General features: G+C 42.9%; 1 protein-coding gene across 1 annotated transcript in view; it reads left to right on the forward strand.

Moving 5' to 3' along the window:
• The window catches only part of ABHD2 (abhydrolase domain containing 2, acylglycerol lipase), a 50,638-nt gene extending 29,692 nt beyond the window's left edge, over window positions 1-20,946 (forward strand). The window contains exons 4-11 of the mRNA XM_067305281.1: window positions 280-455; window positions 2,003-2,170; window positions 5,335-5,518; window positions 9,111-9,203; window positions 10,924-11,034; window positions 12,327-12,396; window positions 13,221-13,305; window positions 14,344-20,946. Of these exons, the coding sequence (XP_067161382.1) occupies window positions 280-455; window positions 2,003-2,170; window positions 5,335-5,518; window positions 9,111-9,203; window positions 10,924-11,034; window positions 12,327-12,396; window positions 13,221-13,305; window positions 14,344-14,540 (1,084 nt within the window). The 3' untranslated portion in view covers window positions 14,541-20,946. The remainder of the gene's footprint in view (window positions 1-279; window positions 456-2,002; window positions 2,171-5,334; window positions 5,519-9,110; window positions 9,204-10,923; window positions 11,035-12,326; window positions 12,397-13,220; window positions 13,306-14,343) is intronic.
• The last annotated feature ends 2,767 nt before the right edge of the window (window positions 20,947-23,713 follow it).

Below are 23,713 nucleotides of genomic sequence, written 5' to 3' on the forward strand. Positions count from 1 at the left end.
GCCTTTGTGCATGTAACATTTCATTATACAGGAATTCCTGAACTTTAGCCTTTTTTTGCTGCTGTCCATCCTGCTTTCTCAGCTTTGAGAGCTTATCTGTGTCACCCCTTTGGTAAGGCTGCAAAGATCAGTGCTGCCAATTCAGTCATACAATAAGAAAAACATGAAATTGTTTTTGCTAACTGGGAGTGGGGGAAATCCTGTTACAGGGTTGCTTAACTGTTCTCAAAGCCTTGGTAATGTCACAGGGATACACAATTATACTGCTGCCTCTTTCAGGTACATTCCACCCCTGATCTGGGGAAAGAGTGGACATATCCAAACTGCCCTTTATGGGAAAATGGGGAGAGTGAGATCACCACATCCATATGGACTTCGCAAGTACCTCACAATGCCAGATGGAGCAACAGCAACCTTTGATCTCTTTGAGCCACAGTCAGAGCACTGCATTGGAGGTCAGTTGAACAGCTGCCTGCTGCATCTACCTGCAAGCCTTGATTCTGTGCTCAGGGGTGGAAGGAGATGGACAAGGACAGTGCTACTTGATCTGTCAGGGTAGATGTTAGTTCTGGTGATGGGAAGGGGACTGCTAAGCAATACTAACCCACAAGTGGAGGCTGCAAGACCATCCCAGACATCAGGGGAAGCCCTGCTGGACTGATTAACCTTAGGTGGCAAGGGTGGGGGTTGAACAGAAATGTGTTCCATAACTTGTGCCCCAAGTGAGAGTCTGGCAAAGAAGCTGGTGGTAAGACTTGCATTTGTGTCCTTTACCTGATAAAACTGGGATCATAGAACAAACACTAGCAATATGGGATTGTTCATAGCCTTGATGTGTATGGAAAAGAAGCTGAACCTTATCTCCCCCTTAAAGACAGATACTTGCTAGTCTTTATTCACAATATGGTCATAGTAGCTGTTCCAAGATCTGTGTGAAATCAAACTCTGTGTACACAGGGTATGAAAGAGTCCAGACTTGAAAAATTCTACTTAAAAGGTAAAAAAAAGATTGATGATTCTCTAGTTCATTAGGTGTGTATTTTCAGAGTGAATGTCAGCTTTCAAATTTGCTGTTGCTAGTAATAACAACAACGCTTAAAACTGAGTTACTGTGACTTGACTTCAGAAGTACAATTTACCTTTGCGGTAGCTGATTTAATTGTAAGCCCATGACTCTAGTTTGGCCTTCAGAAAAGGCCAAGTTCTTTTCTTAATCATGTGAGAGTTGAGATCCTTGTGGTACAATGTTGCATAGTAACAGTTACTGTTATCTGTATTACTGAAGAGAATCTGAACAGTGCTTTCCTAATGAGGCAAAAATTCACAATAGCTAGAGCTGCTAGTAAACAAAGTACAAAGTGTGCTGGCTGGAAGTCTATGCTAATCCTGGGCTTGATTTACTGTGCTTAAAAATTAAAATAGCTTTCTTATATGAAAAACTAACTTATAACTAAACACTGTCAGTAGATCAAACATCAATAAAACCATGAAGCAGAAGATGACTAATGACACTATTTCTGTGCTTAGCAAAGCTTAGTGTTAAGGATTTGGTCACACAGAAATGTGGAAAGGAAATGAGGGAAAAGTAGCCTCGTCAGTCTGCTTGGTACATGAATGAGAAGCAGGCTCCAAAGCTTGCAGACACTTAGCAGTCACAATAGACTGTCAGAGGCAGAACATGTGTAATGTCAAAAATATTCTTGTTTGAAGAACAATGTGGAAGAATTCAGCCTTGGTCTCTAGGCAGTGCCTGTAAAACTGTTTGGGCAGCTTTCCCTGAAGTTAAATTCTGTCCATTTCCTGTAACATGAATTACACTTTCACATCTTTAGCACTATAGCTGCTAGTCTCCTGTCTCATATTAGACTTCTTTGGCAGCACAGTGTAGGACTTTAGCTGTCTTCTGGTAGATGGTTTCCCATGGATCTGAAATAAAGCTTCTGAATCTCTGCATTTGCATGAAGTGACATTTACTTATCTTCCCCTCTCTTTCTGTTCACAGAGGATGTCACAATGGTAATCTGCCCTGGGATTGCTAACCATAGTGAAAAGCAGTATATCCGCACTTTTGTTGACTATGCGCAAAAAAATGGTTACAGATGTGCTGTCCTGAATCATTTGGGAGCCCTACCAAATATTGAGCTGACTTCTCCACGAATGTTCACATATGGTAGGTACTTTATGGCAGCTGATGACTTTCGAGTCTGTGGTGTTTCTAGGGCTTGCTGATACTAACCTTATTCAGATATGGCAGGTGTTATGTTAGTCTGCTCATTTTATATTGTTTCATAAGAACTGAACTAAAGTTACATATGAGAAGAAGAGACTAATACTGCGATCTAGTTTTCCTCATTGTTTCTCCCAGCTCTTACACATGCATTCTAATCAAGGAGATGATTTTGAAAGGAAAATGTTGAAAAAGGCACTTGAGGCTACTAAGCCTGCTCAAATAGTTTGAGGTGCTCAAATGTCAGTTCAGTGGGAGACGAAACAATCTTCCAGCCCTGTAGGATTAAACACTACATCTGAGGCCATGTAAAATGAAAAGTATGGGAGGAGATTGTACTAGGCTACTCAGAAAGTGCCATCATAGGAAGGACACATGAAGACAGGTTTGTCCCTGGATGCAACAAGGAAAGGCAACAATTCTGTAGCTTTGCTGTCATACTGTAGAAGTATGATTTGGGGCTTTCACCTTGAATATAAGGAAATGTCTTTCCCTTCTTAACCTAGGTAATAAAAAGAATAAAAACTAACAGCTCTCTTGAGCTACACTAGCTCACTGCTGTGTTCAGCACTGTGTTGAGTGCCACCAGCTATTACCTGCTTTGCTAGTATGTAACAATCTCAAAGTGACCTTCTTGCCTGAGACCTGACCTACTTGTTCCCAATTTCTTTTGAGCCCTCATGTCCCTTTTTATTGCAAGCATATAAGTACATTATGTCAGGAGTCTGTGCATTTAGCAGACTGCTGTTAGGTTTCTCTTTTAGAACAGATAATGAAGATACTTATTGTTAAGAGTTTAACAGCTGAGTGTTTATCTCCAACAGTTGAATTGCTGAAATAGAAATGTATTGTGCTTTGAGACTGTGGGTCTGGTAGGCAAGCAGCCAATAATGCTTTGTTACTTGTTTTAGTTATGAACTCTTCGTGAGTATGAAAACGCTTTAGGCATACAGAGTGCCTCAATTTGTCATTAAGTTCTAGCTGTTAGTGACTTTGAGCTTTTGTCTTGGGAACCAAGCTTGACTACCTTAAAACATCTGCCTTTCTCTTGATTAAATCTTGGTAGCTTTCTTCCAAAAATGATACCACCTTAGGACTGTGAATACAACCCCAAAAGTCACTAGTTGCTCTCTGAAGCCTTTGGTAAAATAATTTTAGCCTGACACCAAAAGATAATGCTCTCACCTAAATTGTTCAGTGATTAGGAGCTGAAACAGGTAATAAAGGGTGCGGGAGAGAAACATCACAGACAATATGAATCTGCTACAGCTTTGTCCAGTGCAGTTTTGAAATCCAGACAGTGTTCTTAACCTTTCTCTAGCTAGTGTCAAATGCCTAGACTAGCTAGACAAATGTCTAGCTAGTCTAGACTAGACTTCTGAAAGTTTGCTGGAGTTGATGGCAGGCTCCATTAACTTTAGAGCTTTGCTTTAGACCTCAGGGTATTCTTCTGTCGTGCAGCTCTGAAGATGAGCCTTTCTGGGTCTTTTATAGCCCTTTGGAAAGGGCAAGGAATGCCTAGGTCTTCCTTTGAGTAAGCCAGTAAATTTTACTTAAGTGACTCTGCCAAATGGAGTGCCAGGCAAGACCCTGAGCAGAATTTACTTTGCCTCCTACCCAAATATCCCAGTATCATTACAGCTTTTGCTGGTTTCTTGACACTGTTTGTGGAGGGAATAGCCTAAATTCAGGACTTGCTGACTCTTCCAGCCTTTATTATCAAACCTGACCTGTTGCTACTCTAGTTTCAGGCTTCTGAAGTGGCTGCCAGCTGCTCTCAAATCATGAAAGTCAAGCACTAAAATATTTTGACTGCTGTCTTCTTCCAGAGGAAGCTAGAGCAGTGCGGCATTTGTCATCTTAAAGAAAATTGCTCGTTGTGAATATTCTTAATGAAGTTTCCAAAGTCTGACAAAGCACTCAGCCAGAAGCATGTTTCATTGAAATAAACACAAACCCTACTCATCCTACTCCAGAACTAGGCAAAACCCAAGTGTGTCTAGCAAGGATGTTTGGGGTGGGGGTACAGTGGAGCAATGTTAAGTTGGCACAGTCAAGGATCCAAGCTCTTAGAACTAAAGTTCCTGGGCATGTTTCCCTGGATAAGACTGAGATTCTAACTCTAAACGGAAACAGCTGGAGTTTTATTATGTTCATGTGGTGCTTACTGTAGGATTTGCAATCTTAAATCTAATTGGAAGGTTGTTAAAGTGCATAGCCTGTTGATGTTGATGCCAGTGCCCTACTACCATCAGTTTTGGAGGTGTTTCTCTTCAGGGGATCTTTCCTTCTTTTCCAAACTCAAAGGCAGGAGAAAAAGCTGCAGATATTAGTCTTGCGTGTGTGGAAGCCTTCAGATCTGTCAGACAATATCAAAGGACTGCAGTGCTGCCAGAAACTGGGTTCCTCAGTGCCTGCAGCCGAATGTTTATTAGCTATGAGCAGAACAGAGCTGTATGGAGGCAATTAGGTTTTTTCCTTGGTGGAGAGGACCCATCCCTCTTCTAAGTAGCTGCAGTATTTTTACCTCTACAGTGATTATAAGGGGCTAGCTTCTTTGTGCTTAAATCCTTCCCATCTTATTCCAGAGAGTACCTGCTTAGTCACTCTAACAGTCCACTGAGCACTGTCCTGACAAGCAAGCTCTTTCCACTGCCCCCTGATCTGTGCAGATATAAGGGTCCATGGCAGTCTTGCTGAAGGCAGGAGCAAGCTGCATTCCAGACATGTCACTTGTGCTCAGAAGTGGCTAACTGCCTCAGGAAGGTAGTAATATACTATGTTCAGTAAATAGCAATGCCAAGCCCAGAGTCCTTTGACTCTGCTTTCCAAAGTCCTTTAGGAAGACAGTTTGGATTGTCAAATTGGCTGCTCCCATGATTAAGCAAGGAATTTCATCTTTTTAGCAATCTGTCAGAACCAGGCATGAGCTAAGGTCCACAAGACTCAAAACAGGTACCTGAACATGTGTGAATTGGAGCTGTTAAAGCTTTGAGGGTATTTAAGTCAGAAAGGGTAAGAAGGTGAAGCTTAAAGCATACAAATGAGGTTTGAGGTGTGAATCTAGGGCTGTTAGAAGATGATTCTTGACATTATTCTTATTTTAGGTTGCACTTGGGAATTTGGTGCCATGGTTAATTACATCAAGAAGACCTACCCTCAGACCCAGCTGGTTGTAGTAGGTTTCAGCCTGGGTGGAAATATTGTGTGCAAATACCTTGGAGAGACCCAGGCCAACCAGGAGAGAGTCCTGTGCTGTGTCAGTGTGTGCCAAGGGTACAGCGCACTGAGGTAAGTTTAGAGGTTCTTACCTCTGAGATGACTTCTGGGGGAGCTAGAGGAGGGGGCTAGTTTTGGGGAGTGTGTGTGGTGGGGGAGGAGTTGTATGCAAGAGAAGCAATGTAACCTGTTTGTCAGAGTAGAGTGTGCAGGATGCCACCCTGCTGAATGAGCAGCCAAAGCTTTGATTTAGTGGTACAGAAGCTTTCTGTCAGCAATAAGTACTTCTGAGCAGGCAAATGCTGTCAGCTTCTTTTCTGCATGTGTGAGTTGCCCTAACTCTGCCACAGTAGGATTGCTCTGGTCTCTAAGAGGACCTGTGCAGTCCTAGTGCAACAAATCTGGCAGGTTGGGCAGCATGAAAAACTACTGAGCTGATGCCACTTTTGAAAACGATAGCTTACACTATCTCATTGGTCTGAGAACTATCCCTAGGTTCATAATGGCTTTTTTCCACCTTCAGTGTGCAGTCTCATTCAGCAGTCCTCAGCTGAGGAGACTGGAAAGAGGCACAGAGTTCATATAATGGCACTCCGTGCTCCCCTTTAATGTTTGTTTCTCTAATGCAAAGGCGGTGCTGTGGGCTAATGAGGGGATGGAGAGATATTTGCAATAGTGCTGTGGACCTGAAATTTGGAAGGTGAGGAGAAGGCTTATAGCCCTAAGGCCTGCATAAACCATTAATCTGTGGTTCCCTACTTGGAAACCAAGGCTATAGTACTTCAGAAGAGCTCTAACAGCCCCACCTAGTGCTAATACCTAAACTTAGTGACAGAGGATCTGGCTATGGCGCTGCTACTTGAACTTGTTGCTTAACTATGTGTAGTAATCTTCACTAGCTGTGCACACATGGAAGGTTAAAACAGTAACTGGCTAAGCTAATGCTTCCAATTTTTACTGTCAATATGGGCAACTACTGGGCTTTAGCTGACATTACTGTAACTTCACTGCATTTCTAAGCACTGAGAATATTTGTAAGGTGAAAGAGTCTATTGAGACTAGGGTACTTGGGTCAGGATCTATTGGGAAGGTGAAAAAACTGGCAGCTCTACAGGAGACTTGCTGTGAAATTTGGCCCCCCAGCCTGGTGGAATTAGCTCTTGATACTGCTTATGCTTTGCCTGTACAGCCATTTGAGATGATTGGAGCACATATTAATACATAATAGCTAGGAAGCGACAAGTTTGATACTCAGTCCAAAGAGTCCTTTTATGAGTAAGCTCTTACAGGTAAGTAAAAAGCTTTTCTGGAAGCATTAAGACATGACTAAAAGCTTGGTATGCAATTCAGTAATATTCCAATGTACCTGGTCCATTTTGGGACTTCAGCTCAAATCTGACTATTGCTAAAAACTTAGCTACTGCTAGGTCTCTGAGTTTACCCCTTAAAATCTGAACAGATGCTTTAAGCAATAGTCTTTTTATTTTTCCCCCCAAGTAAAATGTTCTTAGTTGTTCTGGCATGGAGCACAAGCACCCTTTTGGAGCCAGCCCCCAAAACATTTTGCAGCTATCAAACAGGGTTTACAAGGATTACATTTGGCCTTGGTCCATTTGATTCATCTTCTGCAATTACGCAGTATTGTAGTTCTGGTCTCAAATGATGTGAGTAATGCTGTTCACTAACTGGTTTGTTTAGTAATATGTCATGATGTGCTGGTAAACTGACAGCATAAGGGCAACCTGTTTAACAATACTGGACTTGGATTTCTCTGTGGTGGTAAGGGTGGGAAACAGCTGCTTGTCTGAGTTTCTTCACACAAGAAGCCACTGAAGACTTGCATTATTGAGCTCTTGACTCCACCTGCTGGGTAAACATCTACTAGCAAGTCTCCAGTCACAAAACATCTGAAAAGCCTTCTTGTCAAATGCAGTAATGCATAGCGGATCTCATGTCTCTTTACCTAATCTCTACTGCTGCTTCTAAAAGCTAATCAGCCAAATAGCTGGGGGAAAAGCAGCATCAGTAAACATCCACTAAGAAAAATGGGGTAGAGAGGGCCTTATGCCCCTGATTATGGAAGGGGAAGGTACAAAACACTTCCAGATGGAATGGGTAAGCCTTAGCCTTCCTAGACTTTGGTAGGTTAAAATAGCTGGCCTCTTACCTCTGGGCTGCATGACAGTGGATTGCCCTGGTAGACATGACCAGTTAGCTTAGAACTTAACTTTCTTTTTTGTGATAGTTTGTACAGCCTTTTCCCCCAAATACCTTTAGGAAGTAAAGGAAGAAAAGTGGTGGTGGGCAAGATGACACATGAAACTGAAATATGAAAACCTTTCCAGGGCATTAAGCCTGTGTCCCATATACAGATGTAAAGTGGCAGCGATACAAGAATCCGCCAGCGGACTATGGAGCTCTTGGTTTAATCAATTAACATGCAGTTTGGGGAATTTTGTTCCTGAGGCTAAATGGGGACATGGCTCCTTATTCCTTCATCTCTGCCTCTACAGGCTTGGTTCTGCTTCTTAATCTTGTGGAATGCATCTTCACTGTAGCTACAGGCTGTGGGGAGGATTCTGTTTTGAAACCTGTGCAGTCAGCTTTAAAATACAGGAAGCTGTATTTCTTCCACAACTGTGGTGTGGAAGTCTAGTAGCTTTAACTTCAATCATCTTGAAATTACTTAAGGTTTGCTTGAAAGTGTTTTGTGGGGAGAAAAAAGTGTATCTTCCCATCTTCATTCTTCTCCCTCACTACAAATGTGGTAGGTAGTCTGGTTAAAAAAAAAAAAAAACACACAAAAAACCTATACTCTGGCATGGCTTACTACAAGAAAATATAGCTTATGCTCTGCTGGGGAGCTTGCAGGTTGTAGCTTGGGAAGTCATGTTAAATCTACCATTTAAACATTAACTTGCAATGAGAACTAAAGCAGGAGTAGTTCAGTAGCTGAAATTCTGCTCCCAGCATTCTTGGGTTGCTTGGTAAATGATAGGATGTTTCCTCAGTAACAGCAAACCTTGTTGAGAGTAAAGCTATAACCTGGCCATGACCCTGCATAGCAAAGAAGTACTTGTATCTGGCAGAGCTCACAGAAGTCTGGATGACTTTAATTCTGTTTTAACAACCGATAAGCTGTGAAGTGCTGTTCTGCTTCAAATCAGATACCGCTTGCAGCTGCAGCTAGAATTTATTCTTATAGCTCCTGCCAGTGAAGCTGACAGTAATAGTCTGTAAATACTGAAAACATCTGCACAAATGGTTTCTTCTGCAGAGTTAACTCATACAACTGACAACACTGTGTTCAGCAACAGGCTTAAGTTGTAGTCCTTTGCTTGGTAGTCCAATTAGGTAAGCTAGATTCAATTTACGCAAAGGATACCAAAATCTTCTTGTTGGTGTTGCAGATCTTGATTGATGGCTCTTAGCTGTTTTGATCAACAGAGCATTTAATTGCATTGTGCAAAATGAGAGTGCAGATGTGTATTCCGTTACTACTGACCTTCATCAAAGTGGAGACCATTTCCTGGAAGAGGTTAAGCTATGGCAGGGGAAGCCTGGAGATTGCTTACATAGCCTCTAGGCTGCCAAAGATCTTATGCTATTACTGTGATCTTTCAAGATCATCTTTAATTGCTTTGATTGTTATGCACTTTTTCAGGGCCCAGGAAACCTTCATGCAGTGGGATCAATGTAGAAGATTTTATAACTTCCTCATGGCCGACAACATGAAAAAGATAATCCTTTCTCACAGGTACTGTAGTTGGTCACGGGCACTGATGGTATTGATGGTGTTAGTTGCTGTATTGGGTTTGTCCTCTCTTCTCAGCCCTTTAGAATCAAAATACTGAAAACTTATGCACACATCCCTTGCTCAAGGGTCTTTAAATGAACCAATTAAGAGAAGGGGAGCTCATCCCAATCTCATTCATATGCATTACAATATACAAATAAGCCTTGGTGATCCTGCTAGAAGAAAGCAAGCTTTGGTGTTTTTGTCTTCCAAGGAGACTTGCTTTAATGAGTAAACAAGATGAGCACAGGAAAACATCATAATTAAACTTCAAAGTGGAATATTCTGCATCTCTTTCACTTCTAGCCAAAGAATTCCTTTTTCAAGGAGCCTTTTGTTCTGCTGCATACCTGAGGTAGGATTAATCCTCAAGGTGAGGATCATCTGCATGGGGCTGCTGCTTATCAAATAAGCAGTCAAACTTTAGATCTAGCTTCTAGCTGTTATTCTAGAAAGAGCGTGTAGCTAGCAGAATATTCAGTGTTGCTCTTGGAGTGCAGCTATATTCTTAGTATCCCTGTGCTACTGTTGTGATCTGTGGCTCTCACATACCGAAGGAATGTGTTAAACAGGTGGCTTGCTCAGTGTTCAGTTTTCTCCATCAAAAATTCTCTAGGTACCTCCCGGGCAATGAATATGTAAGTACCTCATCTGTGTATATTTGAAGATGCCCAAGTCAAGAGAAGAAGGGGGAAATAGCTACTTATGACCCATTTTTATTAAGAGTGTGTCACTTGCAAACTTTCAGTTAATTCCTGACACTCCTGTGCAATGTGAAACACTTGCAGAAGGAGTTGTGGAGACTGTCATGTAGGGTGATCCATGTTGCTCCAGATTGGAAAATATTTAGACAACTTGACAGAAATCAACATGTGAAAGTATATAATCTCCCCCCTGCACTAAATGGTGCTTAGAGTCATAATCCAGAAAAATCCAGTGCTGGGGTGAAGGGAGAATCTGTTAAATAAGATAAATATTTTTTTCTCTAATGGATCTTTTGTGCTTTAGGGCAGCTCCCCAAAATCAAACCTAGTCTCCCTCCTGCTTGTTCCTGCAGCTGTCTCTAAAAGGGAATAAAAACCCTGCTTTCCAGCTTGTGGCCTTTGTTCTACTTGTTAAGGGAGTGGTTTGTTCTGGTAAAGAAACACATCCTCTCCTGAGGGTAATAACTAATTATGACAAGTGTCCATAGTAAATAGCTTTCTGCTAAGGTAATGCCCCAAGTAGTTTCTGAAGGATGAGCTAATCTAATCTCTGTGCTGGGGAGACTTTAGTACCAGATGGTGAAGGAGATGCTATGCCCAGGACTGTTAGTGCTCTCACTTAAGCCACCCACAGGTTTGGTCAGAAGCCAAAGGACCCTCCCTCTAACACAAAGCCTGCGTTCCAAGTACCCTTAACACTGTCCATTCTGGGAAAAGTTTTCAGAGGTCCCTAAGGTTGCTTTTTTTAGTGCAACAGGAAAGCATATTTGCTCTAAAGTGGCTGTTAGTGTTTCTGTTACCTTTTGCTGCAAAGGGAGGTGGACAAATAAGCTCTGCTTTTTTCCAGGAAAGCCTCCTGGCTACAGAGCCCACTTCTATCTTGTCAGACTTGGTAAACTCACTTTCCCTTGAGCTGGTCATGGCTCTGCTGCCCTTGTTATGGTACTTGGATGTCTGTCTTGATATTACTCTTTCAGGCAAGTTCTTTTTGGAGATAACATGAAGAAGCCACAGAGCCTGTCAGATGCAGATCTGAGCAAACTCTACACAGCAACATCCCTCATGCAGATTGATGATAACGTCATGAGGTATGAGGGAGACTGATTCTCTGTAGCTCTCTAAAAGTACCTTCATTCTCAAGTGTTGTTCTCACATGCCTCTAGCTATGCTGATGGGAATCTTCTGAAATGCAGTGCTGACAGCCTCAGGACTCCTTCTTTGCCTCTGCATTGAATGAAGCTTAGCCAAAAAAAAAAGCCCTACTTGTCAATTTCAGCTTCTGTAAAATCACTCAGAGTATTCACTATCAGTAACATCTGAACTTGCAGCCTGGAATAACCTAGGAAGAGGCCAGGCCTAAAGAGCTGTAGCAAAAACCTGAAAGTACAGAATGTGGAAAGCAGCTCAAAACCATTCAGGAATGTCCTTAGCCCTGCTTTAATTTTGATTGAAACAAACCCTCCTGAAAAACCCTATTACTGCCTTCTCCTTGAGCATTAAGGTCTACCAAAACAACAACAGTTTTTAATGGTCATGCTAACACCCAAATTAAACTTGCTGCTTTATTAAGCAGCATTCCGTTACTCTTGTGTCTTTGAAAGCAGCATAGCACTTCATTCAGTGGCCTTATTTTCCTATACCATGGCATGTTCTGTATCAGACAGTGACACCTTTCCAAAATGTTGAAGCTGTAAACTGGCTGTGCCCTATAGAGCTATAGGATTTTTGAGAGACTGGGAGTATTGGACTCTCCTGCCTTTCTAAAAATGCTTCATAATTAAATCTTCCTACTTGCCCCTAATCCCAGAGGCCTTTGTTTTGGGCTTACTGCAAAATTGTCACTTATTTCCAAAAAAATAAAGCTAAGTGAGTTCATTGAACCCTTGGTTTGGAAGAGAAGTCTAGGGAATTGGTGACTAGGGAACTAGGCTGTGGTGAACAACTGGAACCGCAGTGAATTCAGAATGGCCTGTATTTGTCCAGTTCTTACAGTTCATAAATTGTCATCTTCACCTGAAAGCTTTTTCAAATGTAATAACATAACAAGATAATTTTTTTCTTCATGTGTATGAATTACTAATAAGTGAGAAAGGATACTTTTTAAAGCCCTGAAGGCCACTAAGCTCCAAACGGCATGTTTAACTTGCCATCTACAGAACAAATACAAATCCTACTACTGCAGTGTTTGAGTAAGCATGCAAAGCATGAAGGCATGTGCTGCCAAAGATGGATATCTGAGATAAACTGGGCAGAAAATATTTGGCCTATAAAAATCCATGCATCAGAGCTATTCTGTGTGAGTATCTTTCATTTGGGAGTCAGAATGTTTTGGAAGTCAAATGTGTACTAGAAACAGATAATTGCAATGTCTCCATTTCAGGAAGTTCCATGGCTACAGTTCCCTGAAGGAGTACTATGAAGAAGAAAGCTGCCTGCAGTACTTGCACAGGGTAGGCTCTTGCAGTTGAGATTGTTCTTGTACCTTAATTTTCCTGCTGGAGGGGAAATGGTCAGTAGTTTCTGTATTGCTGATTCCTGGACATAGCTATTCCTAGACAGAGTAGCTTGGAGTGGAATTTCAATTCCTGCTTCTAATACTGGTGCTAAATGGTCTAAGCCCTTAGATTATAACCCCAATGTGTAGTAGCACCCAAGTGGTCTAGATAAATCCAGACATTCAGCTGAACCCCTCTGAGCATACATGGGTAAAGTGGGAAGCAAGTGGTGGCATACAGCCTGTAGTTTCAAGGAGGAATGACTTGCTAGATATTCTGGGAGAGGCTCATGGTACTATCTGAAAGGTAAATAGCAGACTGAAGTGCTGCAGAGGTAAAGATGGAAGATGATTAACTTTTCCTTGCTCTGCAGAACCAGAGGATGGAGACATTCCAAAGGAGTTTTCCGATGTTTAAGTTTGAGCTTCAGTAACAGAGCTAGCACTAGCTGCCTCATATGCAAAGTAATGCAGAGCAAAGACTGTAGGTGTCTGAGTTCTGGGAGTGGGGAAGTGCTGACTCTGGACCTGAATCTGCTCTGTTACATCCCATCCGTTTTCATACAGTTAAACTGAAAAATAAAGTGCTGCAGAGCACTTTATTGGTGAAAAGCCACCAGTCTTAATTTTGACTGTCCCTGTTTTCCTGATGGTTCTCCAGCTGACAACAACCCTGAAATAAGGTGCCTGAGTAAACTCAAGCAGATGATTTTTGCAGTTAGAATGAAATTCAAATACCAACCCCTTACTGTTTTTCTTCTGCCATGTTTCCTGATGCAGATCTATGTTCCTCTCCTGTTGGTTAATGCTGCTGATGACCCTCTGGTGCATGAGAGTCTTCTATCAATTCCAAGAGCTCTTTCAGGTATGTTGAAGCAGTCTGCTCAAGCAGTGTGTACTTCAGCTTCCTTATTACATAATGATCCGTGATTACAAAGCAGCTTGACTTGCTGCCTTAAATCTGTAATCCTGAGAGATGCACTAAGCCTCTTTAAATCACCAGTTGCTAGAACCAGCAAGGCTAACTTTGAGCAGAAGGAACTTTTGAGCATTCCTTCCAGGGACCTTGTGCTGTTTTGGCTCATGTTGATAGCCAGAAGGCTGTATTCAGGTTACATTCTTTAATGCAAAAAATGCTTTCTCATGTCTTCACTCCTCGCTGGGGATTAATAGAAAGGTGAGTTGTTATAGTGATGAGATGGTCTTGAGCAACTGTAGATGAACAACTCCCCTCTATTGATAAGGGAGAAGATGCGTGGTTAGGTTATTTCCTAGTGGACTGGGATTGCTGACTTGAGAAAGAAGAGTTGAGCTGTCTATTTTCAGCCAAGAAAAAAGCAAATGACCTTTTGAAAAGGTCCCTCCTAGAAGAGGGTTGGTTGCTGTTTCTTCAAACAGTTGATGCACAGGGAATGCAGCAGGTTCTTTCTTTCCCTTATTGAAAGATGTGAGGGGAGAATTAATAAGATCTTCCAGACTGAAGCAGGCAGGGGAATTCTTCCTCCACTGATGGAACAGGGGGGCTAATGTACTGTCAGAGCTTTGCAGTTTAGCATTAAACTAACAGTCCCAGTTTCAGCACATGAGTTAGAGATGGAGCATTTTGGTAAGGATGTGACCTCTATTGCCATCAGGGCCCAGCCAGTAGTATTTGTTGGGCAGCCGTCTATTACTGGCTAGGATTGGTTCCTGTGGACTGACCTGTTGTGTGAAGTGGTGAGGCTATGTGCTTTTGACTTCAAATTAGCCATGGCCTTTGCCAGTGTTTCTGGTTCCTCCACAAGGTTCTTCCCTTGGTTCAGATACTATGGCAAGGATAGAGATGATTGTCACAACTTAAGACGGCTTAGTTCTCAGCTCTAAAATGCTAATTTTCTGGAACTTTGTGCCTCTTGTTTTACAGAGAAACGGGAAAATGTCATGCATGTGCTGCCCCTTCATGGAGGCCACCTGGGCTTTTTTGAGGGGTCTGTACTCTTCCCAGAACCTCTTACTTGGATGGATAAGCTTGTGGTGCAATATGCCAATGCCATCTGCCAGTGGGAGAAGACAAAGTCTCACTGCTCAGACACAGAGCAGGCTGTATCTGGCCAGGAGTAACTGACCCAAAGACTCTCTGGATCACTTCAGTATATCTCCCCCTTTGGGAACCCCTTGTTCCCTCACCTGCTGCTTCAGGTTTCTATTCTCCTTGATATCCTAGGGCTGGGGTTTGATCACAATGTTTCCTTCTGAAAAGTGGAGTTACAGCAGAAGTTAATATCTGGTCAGAGCATCTTTGCATATTACTTATCATACTGCATATTGCATAACTTATCGCTCTGCTTGAATTGGGTTGCTGACTGTGGCCTGTTATAGGGTTGTTGAGCTAAAGAGCTTGTTTTAAATAGATCAGGAGTTTCAAATATCAAATTCCTTCACCAGCTGGTCAAACTTCATGTCTGCAGCATTTGTTTAGGTGTAGATGACAGGCCAACTACAACCCTCTGACTCTGTTCTACTCTGTCCCAGTGCTGGAAAAAACCCTGTACCAAGCCACAGCCAGTGATTCAGTCTAGTATGTGGCCTGAAAAAACAGATGCCTGACTGCAAGTAGAGTTCCAGCCTTGTGCCATCTCAAGGGGATCTTTTGCTTCCTAGAAATGCACTTCCAAAAGTCAATGGGTTTAAAAATACTTAGCTTTTCCACTCTTCTGCTGTCTGTGGTCTGAGATGTTTTTATGCTGGGACTCCAGGTAGAGAAAAGCTGCAGGTTGGTAATACCAGTTAATGCTTTTCTATATAAACATGTTCTCATACCAAGACCAGATCAGTCACCTTATCATATTTGCCTCTTTAAATGTAGTTGTATTTTTTAGTACTGGATTTTTGTTTGACCCAGGGCTTCTTAAAGCTGGCTCTGGCTTCCAAATGGAAATCGGTGATTATGAATCTGCAGGATCTTTCTCTGGGGTCAAATTGTTTTTAAAAGTAATTCATAGAATTGAGGTACACTGTTAGGGGCTGGTTTGTAGGGGAGGAATTTTTTTCTTTAGACTTGCTTCCCCTTATGCCAGGGTAGGCTCTATCAAAATTCTTCCCCTTAACTTTCAGAGCATTGAATGGCTTTCAGGCACATGATTTGCCTTAGAGGTGATGGGAACTGGATGGCTCTAGCCCTGTGCAACTGAAGTAGTACCTTCACATGGCCAACTGCTTCCATATCTATGTAAATGCTGTAGGATTACTGGCTCCAATAAGACACTGGGCTCTTCCTTCCTTGAATTCCTTTTCCACACTCATACATCTGCTTCTAGTTTTAAAGTGCAAAGTGAAGTGTGGAACCATATATGCAGGAAAGATGCCTACTCACTTGTGCTATTCCCTCAAGTGGCTGTTATGGTCTGTGCCAAGACAGTTATTCAAGACTAGTCTCTCCTGGAAGGGAAGTTCTCCCATGACAATCTGGAGACTGAAACTTTGTGATCAAAATCTTTGCTTTGCTGTTTGTTCTATTGATGTTGTAATCTTGTTAATCCATCCTTGGGACGTGGTCTCAATGAAGCTTTTTTGGGTTTTTTGGTTTTTTTTTTCCTGTCATACTTCCCACATCAACGAGCACTTTATTGCTTTAGCCTTGGTTTGTGTTCTAGGCACTTTAGTTTATAGCTTAAGGGTGAAACAAGCTGCAGGACTTCAGTCCAGTGACATAGGGGAACAAGCATTCGGGACTGCCCTGTCCCTGAACTTCAGTGGGTTGGAGCAGTGGGGGTTTTGTTTAATAAAGCAATAATTAACTATTGTAGCAAAGGTGCATTATCATATCAGGAAATTCCTTTCAGTTTGCCTTAGGCCAGCCACTTTGGCCTGTTACAATGAACTGTGGTTATCTGCACATTCCCTTTGTTAGTAGATCCAGGTTTCCTTTTCTCCTCTCAAAGAAAAGGTGTGACCAAGTAAAGCTCTATAGCAATACTTGGCCATGCTTGTGGCTGTTTCTTAGGACTATTTGGGGGCATCAGTTAGCAAGGATATTCTTAAACGATGAATTTGTGCTATTATCCTCTTATTCATACTGCATCTGTATATCACCAAAATTTGTCATACAAATATTAGATTTTTCTTAAGTAGCTGTTTATGTAATATTCATTGGATATGACTTAAATATCTTACAGTCCACCTCTGTTGAAGGGAAGCAACACTTCTACACATCAAATAGATACAGTATAAATGTATAGGGATGTGTTTTCCATTCCAATGGGTTACAGCTTCAGAACTGTTTGAACTTTCATAGCAAACTCTACAGCTGTAGTTGACACAAATCACTGCTGTCTGCCTTGAAGGTACAAAGCTGCCCTTCCCATGGCAAGAGATTCTGTCTTTGGAACACTTCACATCCTTCCTCCAGGTGAGTAACAACTTCAGACAGCTCTAGAGAAACGGAAATTGTTCTTGGTACTAATACTAATGGAAGAGCCCAACATGTGGATACCTATAGAAGGAAGGACTGCATCTATCTAGTTAATTTGAGAACAAAATACCTGCCTCCCTCAAGTTTGAGAACCTTATCAAAAGCAGCAGCTCTCTGCCCCACTCCCCAAGTGGCTAAAGTTCTGCCTTCTTCCCAGGATCCCAAACTTCCAGAAGCAATTCACTTGGTTGAATGGCCCAGAACATGAAAGTAGGAAGTGAGAATTTTGGGTACTATCTGGGAAGGCTAATGTTGAGGCAAAGCAAGTGTTTTCTGGCTTCTGGGGTCATGTTAGGTGACACACTGCTTTTCATCCAAGTTATGCCAGTCTCACTGAAAGTGAAGCTTTGTTCTGCAAGCCTTTTTTTGAAGAGCTTTTCTTCCTTGCTTTTTTTAAAGGTGGTTAGTATTGACTGACTAGGTCTTGACTGCTCAGTCTTGACTGAGCAGGTTTTCCTGCTTCTGAGGTACAAGGAAGTTATCTTCTCATCAACTATAACATTAGGTCTGACTGACTTCACTATAGCAGGTGACCAGTCAATGACCGACCTGTTTTGAGCAAGTATCTCCTAAGATGAGGCGGGCATCTAGGGAACTGACAAAGCAGTAGGAGCTGTATTTTTGTCTATTCAAGTAGAGATTCTGCTTTAAAATCAGAGGGCTTTTTCTAGGAGTTAATCCTTCCTGCCCCACAACCTAAGCCTTCATATTTCAAGAGTGCCAATGCCCTGGACTTTCTGAAACTTGGCTAGAGAAGTAATATTAATATGGGTCTCTTGCTCCCTTGACCTGTTTTTGCACTGTACACTTGCATCTACAGCTGTTTGAACTGCCTGTGTCCAGACCAATTAATTCTAGCCTGTTTGGGGAAGAATTTTTGTCATGGCTTAAACATTGTGTAGGGGTTCTGGCACCTAAAATACATCTTAAGCCTGTAGATGGGAGCAGTAAAATCTCTTTTTCCTGTCCTCCCTCCCTCCTCCCCCCAATTTGACATAGCTTTTAAAGCAAGACTTATGATGTCAAGACTAGCAGCAGTAGCCTAAAGAAACCTTGGAAGTGGGAGAGGAGAAAGCTAAGCTGCAGTGCATGCTATGTAAAGACCTTCAGAGAAGGTAATTCTGTATAATCTTGCTGCTGACAGTGACTGGCAACTGGTACCTAGTGCCTGTATTCAAAGATGAATGGGACTCTGTCCAGTTCTAATCTGGAATATTCTTCTCAAATAAGGCAATGCTAGTCTTGTGATGTGGACAGATGCCCTCCATTTGGCCAGTGGACTCAACCTCAAATGCAGTCAGAACTCTTACCACTTAGAGCTGAAGTCTGTGTGGTTAAGTCTTTATTTAATCTCTCTGCAAGACAAGTGAGCTTGTTAGTGTGCACTTCTAGATCCTTAAAATATAGTCTGGTAATGCAGCTCTTCAAGACTTTGGCATGAAAAAATCTATCATGAGCTCTATTTCATTTGAGATTGGGATTAGAAAAAGCATTAGTAGAGCTCTTTAGCATTTAGTCTCATATGGTAAACAGCCTTCTCCCCATTGCTGGATGTGGTAGCACTTGAGCATAAACCCCAAGGACACTCCCTGTCAGACTGCAAGTTGTGTGATGGTTAGGCTGGTCCAACCATCATCTTTGGAGAGATCTGAAGGTTGTAGGTGAGCAGCTGGGGCTTCATCTTACCAAACATGAGGAACTGGCAGCTTCCATTAAATCAGATCTGCTGGCATTTTTAATGGTCACTTTCTGAGCTTCTAAATTGAAGGTTTTTTCAGATGGGTCTGACTGTTGTAGTTGCACTGTGAAGACAGATAATTGAACCTCCCTGCAGTTGTCTTCTGAGCGCTACTTCTGCAATTCCTGTTTGTGAAGATGCAGGTTACAAAGACTGGGCATTAAGCAAAGATGGCAAGAACTGATATCTCCAATACTGAACTTAGCTAAGCTACCTGTGTCATCTGCCCTGGGTCTGTCACAAGCTTATAGACTACAGCCCCTTGACATGTGGTGCCTTGCCCTTTTTTCCTCCTCCCTTGATATCAGCATATCTAGAGACTTCAGTAACAGCTCTGTCAGAGCTTTTGAGTTCTGCTTTTTAATAAATTTCTCAGCACTAAGTAGTGAGACACCCCTGGTGATGTACACTGTACAAGTGCTATTGTACAAGTGTGCTGACTTAAAGGACCTTTGTGGGCAGCCTACAACTAGTTACAGTCTATTTTAAGGCTTTAAGGTGTATTAATAGTGGATCATCTTTCAGCTGTCTGCTCCTCAAATCTGCCTTTAGCAGTAGAGATTGAGTCGTAGAAGGAGAGTTTGCTTAAGTGGCTTGTTACCTTGTAATCTCAAGCTGCTTATGTCTAACTCTTTAACAACATATAGCTGGAGGTGGATTCTCTATAAATGGCTATATCTGAAAGAGTAGAATGGCACTTCAGGAGTTGATTGCCAAACAGTTTAGTCACCTGGATTGCTTCCAAGTTTTTCCTAGAAATATTATGCCTATCTGGGGTTTATTGAAGTTCTTCACAGCCTTTTTCAAGGAGACCAGAAAAGGCCCTGGCCTTCTGCTGCATGTATAAATCATCTCTTGTAAAGAGCATTTTGCTGCTTCTGGTTTGAGTCATACTCCATGAGTCCTTGTTCCTTTGGAAGGTCTGTAGGTTGGGTAGTGTCCAGGGCCCACTGTGACTCAAAACAGCGTCTCCTTCAGGAGTACTAGTTCTAGGGAAAAAAAACAGTTCTTGGTGTGAAGACTTTCAGGGTTTCTGCTGAACTTAAGATGCCTCAGAGCAGCACAGACCTAAGGAAGGGATGCCTTGCATGTGTCCCTTCTGTTGCTGGGCATCCTTGTTACACTGTTGGCCTGGATTTTTTTCTCAGTTGTTGGGAGAGTGTAGGTGTAAGTGCCACCAATGCATCAAAGCAGTTGCCAGATGTTCAGTTTGTGCTGGAAGGGCTGCTGGGGTTATTCTGAACTACTGCCCTTCAAACACCTGGATTTTTGGTTTTGCTGGTTAATGACACAAACACTGCAGTCCAGGGCAGTGTTTTCCTCTTTTCTGAGTCTATCTGATAACACTTTCCAGAAACTCCAGCCCTGCATCCCTTGTCCATAAAGGCCATGTCTCTTTCCTTCTCACTGGATGGTCTTGCCTAAGCTGGATAACTTTAATGCCAGTAAGGAGCCTGATCCATGAGGTGGCTCTACACATACAACCTTTCTTGCTTTTATGTAAATGGCAAGCTTATGTTGCCTGTCTTTAGTCATGCCAGTGCTTTGATTAGACACAAGTTCCTTCTAGGATCTCTCTAATGTCATAGCTCTACTGGGATGCTGACCCTTCTGATGGCTCCTGCAAACTAGGTAGTCTTCAAAAACAAATCCAACAACTTGTATTTGATATAACTAAACCCTACTACTTAGCCCAAGTGAATACTTCTTCACAGAACATGTTTTCTTTTCACACTGTTTGTTGGCTTGTCTATAACTCCAAATGAAAGATCACAAGAGACTTTTTTTTCTCAAGAAAGCACAACCTCTTTTCAAGAGATACCTTGTTCTTTCTGAATATCCCCAAGGTAAAGAGGTATGTGGACACCTCAGGAAGCCAGATCTGTGCCCTTCTCATGTTGTTCCTGCAGTTGTGTTAGAACAGGCTGAGTGATTTCTAATGTTCTTGGTAAGCAGCACAGTTTACTGTGGAAAATATTTTAAATTTGCAAACTTATACTCTGGAACCATCTCTAAATGCTGCCCTGAAAAAGCTTGTATCTGAGATACCCTCCCAGCTGCCAAGTTCTGAGTCAGATTCTCTGAAGCTGACGGCTGCAGGGGAGATGATTTGCAACTAGCAATGCAATTTTTCTATATCTGCTGATGTTTACCTTTAAAATTACATATAAATATATAAAAGTGTCTTTGATTTTCTTTAGTTTTTGTTCTTGTGTGGTGTAAAATGGAGGTCATTGCAAAACAAAATGTAATTTTGTTATCTTTGATTCAGTGGGATTTCTTATTTAAAAATAAAGGACTTATTGAAGTCAGTGCTACATGTAGTGACTATGTACAATGTCATTGGGTGATGGGAAAAATCAAACTGTCACTTCTGACAGACAGCATCAATACTTTCTTATGCCTTTCCTCTGTGGTAAGGAAAGGATCATCTGACACGGGAATATGTTTAGCCAACAAGGCTGTCTTCCTCAAAATACAACTGGGTATCTCTGAACATCCTCCCCTCCCTTTGGATTAGATAAATACTTCAGAGTAGGAGGAATCATTTAGCCCCAGGCCTCAAATATGAACTTAGTATTAGAACACTCATGAGCAGAAATGTTAACATCTAAAATGTGACTGTCTGGAGGAAAGGCAATCATAACACCACTGTAGTATATTCCAAGACGTAAGTTGGTTTCTGTTCCCTCATGTGTTTGCCAGGCAGGACAACCCTTGCTGCTCACTCCAGTTTCATGAACTCTGCCTCTACATTGGCTACTCTGGTGTCAAATGCAAAAGGTCTAATTGTTCTAGGAAGTGTGAATGGCCCACTCATTTCAGCAAGAAATGCCCTAAGGAGGGCACAGGACCTAGCAGCCCTATCCCTGCAGTGTCTTGTAGTGCGTGGAAGGACTCTTCTCTGGGATGGCTTTTAGCTCATGCATCTCTGCAGAAATGGTGATTTGCTGTTTTTCCCTATCTGGCAGTGAGTGAGGGCTCTCCCCCAGAGCGGTACTGACTTGCATGCAATTCAGGTACCTGAGGGCAGTTGTGCTAGTGGTCAGAATGGTACCCTCCCACATCATGGAACTGCTGGCTATGAAAGCACATTGTCTGGACATAGGAACGTCTGCTGCTGGCTGTTTTCTGCCTGTCAAACTCCTGGGTCACCAAAGGCTCAGGAGATTTGAATGGAGTCTGCTCATCTTTTAGTGGCTGACAGAAGAAATCATACAGCAGCCTCTCTGGCCAGGACACCTTGAAAAGGGCATATATAGAGTTAACCACTTCTTTGAGCCTAGGGCAGAAAGAAGCACTGCCAGAACCAGTGTTTTACTGCCACTAAATGCTCTCCTGTGGGCTTCCCCCCCCCCCCCCCCCCCCCCCACTTACAGACCAAGTGAGACAGATGTGAGCAGGGCAATTGAGACTGGTGGGCTGTTGGGGCTGCTGGGCTGGGGACAGGACCATCACTGCTGCTCCTCTGTAATTAGAATTGCTCTGCAGGAGGCAGTGTTTTGGGCTTCATGTCTAGTTTATCAGCCTTTTGTGGTTTAGCCATTGCATCTACTTCAAAACTCCCCTGGTGGGAGTCACTCTGGGGAAGCAGCAGAGGTCAGCATGGATCATGCTTCCAGTTCTGGTCACAACCAGTGTGGACCAGCAGTGGGGATCTCCCAAAGGCTGTAACTGTCCCAGTGTGAGTCCCAGAGGCAGGAGTGTGGTGCTCATGTGTCTGCATGTGGGGTGTGGTTTTTTTCTCTTAAAAAAAGTACAGTTGTTCAGTCTCCCAAGAAAGCTGGGTTATTGTCTTTGCACTAGCCTGATAGCTGTACAGCTCTCACATATGGCTTCCCTGGGACTTCTCCAGATGCTCCCTGGCCCCATAGAGAGTACAGCATAGTAATGAGCCAAGTGGAGCTAAGAAGTGCCTTTTGGTCTTCCTCTGGGTTCTTGCACAAAGTTGATCCGGCCTCAGGCTGGGAATTGCAATGCTCTGTGGTTTTTGGTGAATCAGTGGTGCTGCTGAGGCCGGAGAAAATTGATTTAACCCTAGTCATCTCTGCCCAGACAGGCCCCATCCTCCCTGCAGCTTCAGAGCCAACATCCTGTTTGGTTTGAGTCTGAGCCAGTGCCCTGGTGAATGCAGCTCTTGTCAGCACCCTCCACCTCAAACAGCTTCAGATGGGGTTCTGGTCCTTTGCTTTGCTAATGAAAGGCACCTGTGTGTAGCAGCAGAGCTGGGAGGAAGAGAGGAATGAAGCACACAGCAGTACACCGGGTTGACAGAAAGGAAGGTAACCATGAAGTCCTGGGCAGAGATTGGGGACTTGCTTCTCTCCAGGCCCTTTTGTTCTCGCACCAGGTCACCAAGGGAGGAGAAGGTGGTCTAGCACTAGGTATGAGATATGCTCCTCAGATGAGCTTCCTTTTGCTTCATCACCTATGAACTTCTAGTTCATAAACCAGAATCCATCCCTTTCCCTGAGACAGAGCTACATCTGCCTCCCTGCTGACTCTGAATTAGCATGGGCTGCCACCTGTTACAGGATCATGAACAGCTCTTGTGCTAGAAGAGGGCCTTCCTTTCCCTTTTTTGGTTGATTTTTATGGGGGCTTTTCTGACTGAACTGCTTAGATCTGGGCTCCCTCTCATGATGCAGTGGTAGGAGAGAGACGGTGGTGTTAAGGGGTTTAGGAGGCTGTGTTCTGCTTGGCTTTCACTGTACTGTGGTTAAAACCCATCTATCCTTAGTGGCTGCATAGCTTCTGTTCCTCATCTCTGGCTGAGTGGGGATTAGGTAGAACCAGCTCCATCTGGATCCCCATTCAGGTTCTTGTTTGCAACCTTTAGGCTGATTTCTTTTTCCTGGTTAGAGCAGGGGACTGAGAAGTCAGGGTCCTGGCTGACCTGGGAGGGGGACCTCATTCTAGGGTTCAAGGAGGATGGAGAAAGCTGGTTCCTTGGCCCCTCTGCTACAACAGCCTGTTCAGATCCGGTTGTCAATGAAACAGGTACAGGGATTCTCCTCCCAGGTGCTGGCACTCCTGGTCTCCTTAGAAACAGCAGCATAGCCAGTACCTGCCTGTGTCTAACAA

This window comes from Apteryx mantelli, chromosome 15 (assembly GCF_036417845.1).
Source record: "Apteryx mantelli isolate bAptMan1 chromosome 15, bAptMan1.hap1, whole genome shotgun sequence".
NCBI classification, from domain to species: domain Eukaryota; kingdom Metazoa; phylum Chordata; class Aves; order Apterygiformes; family Apterygidae; genus Apteryx; species Apteryx mantelli.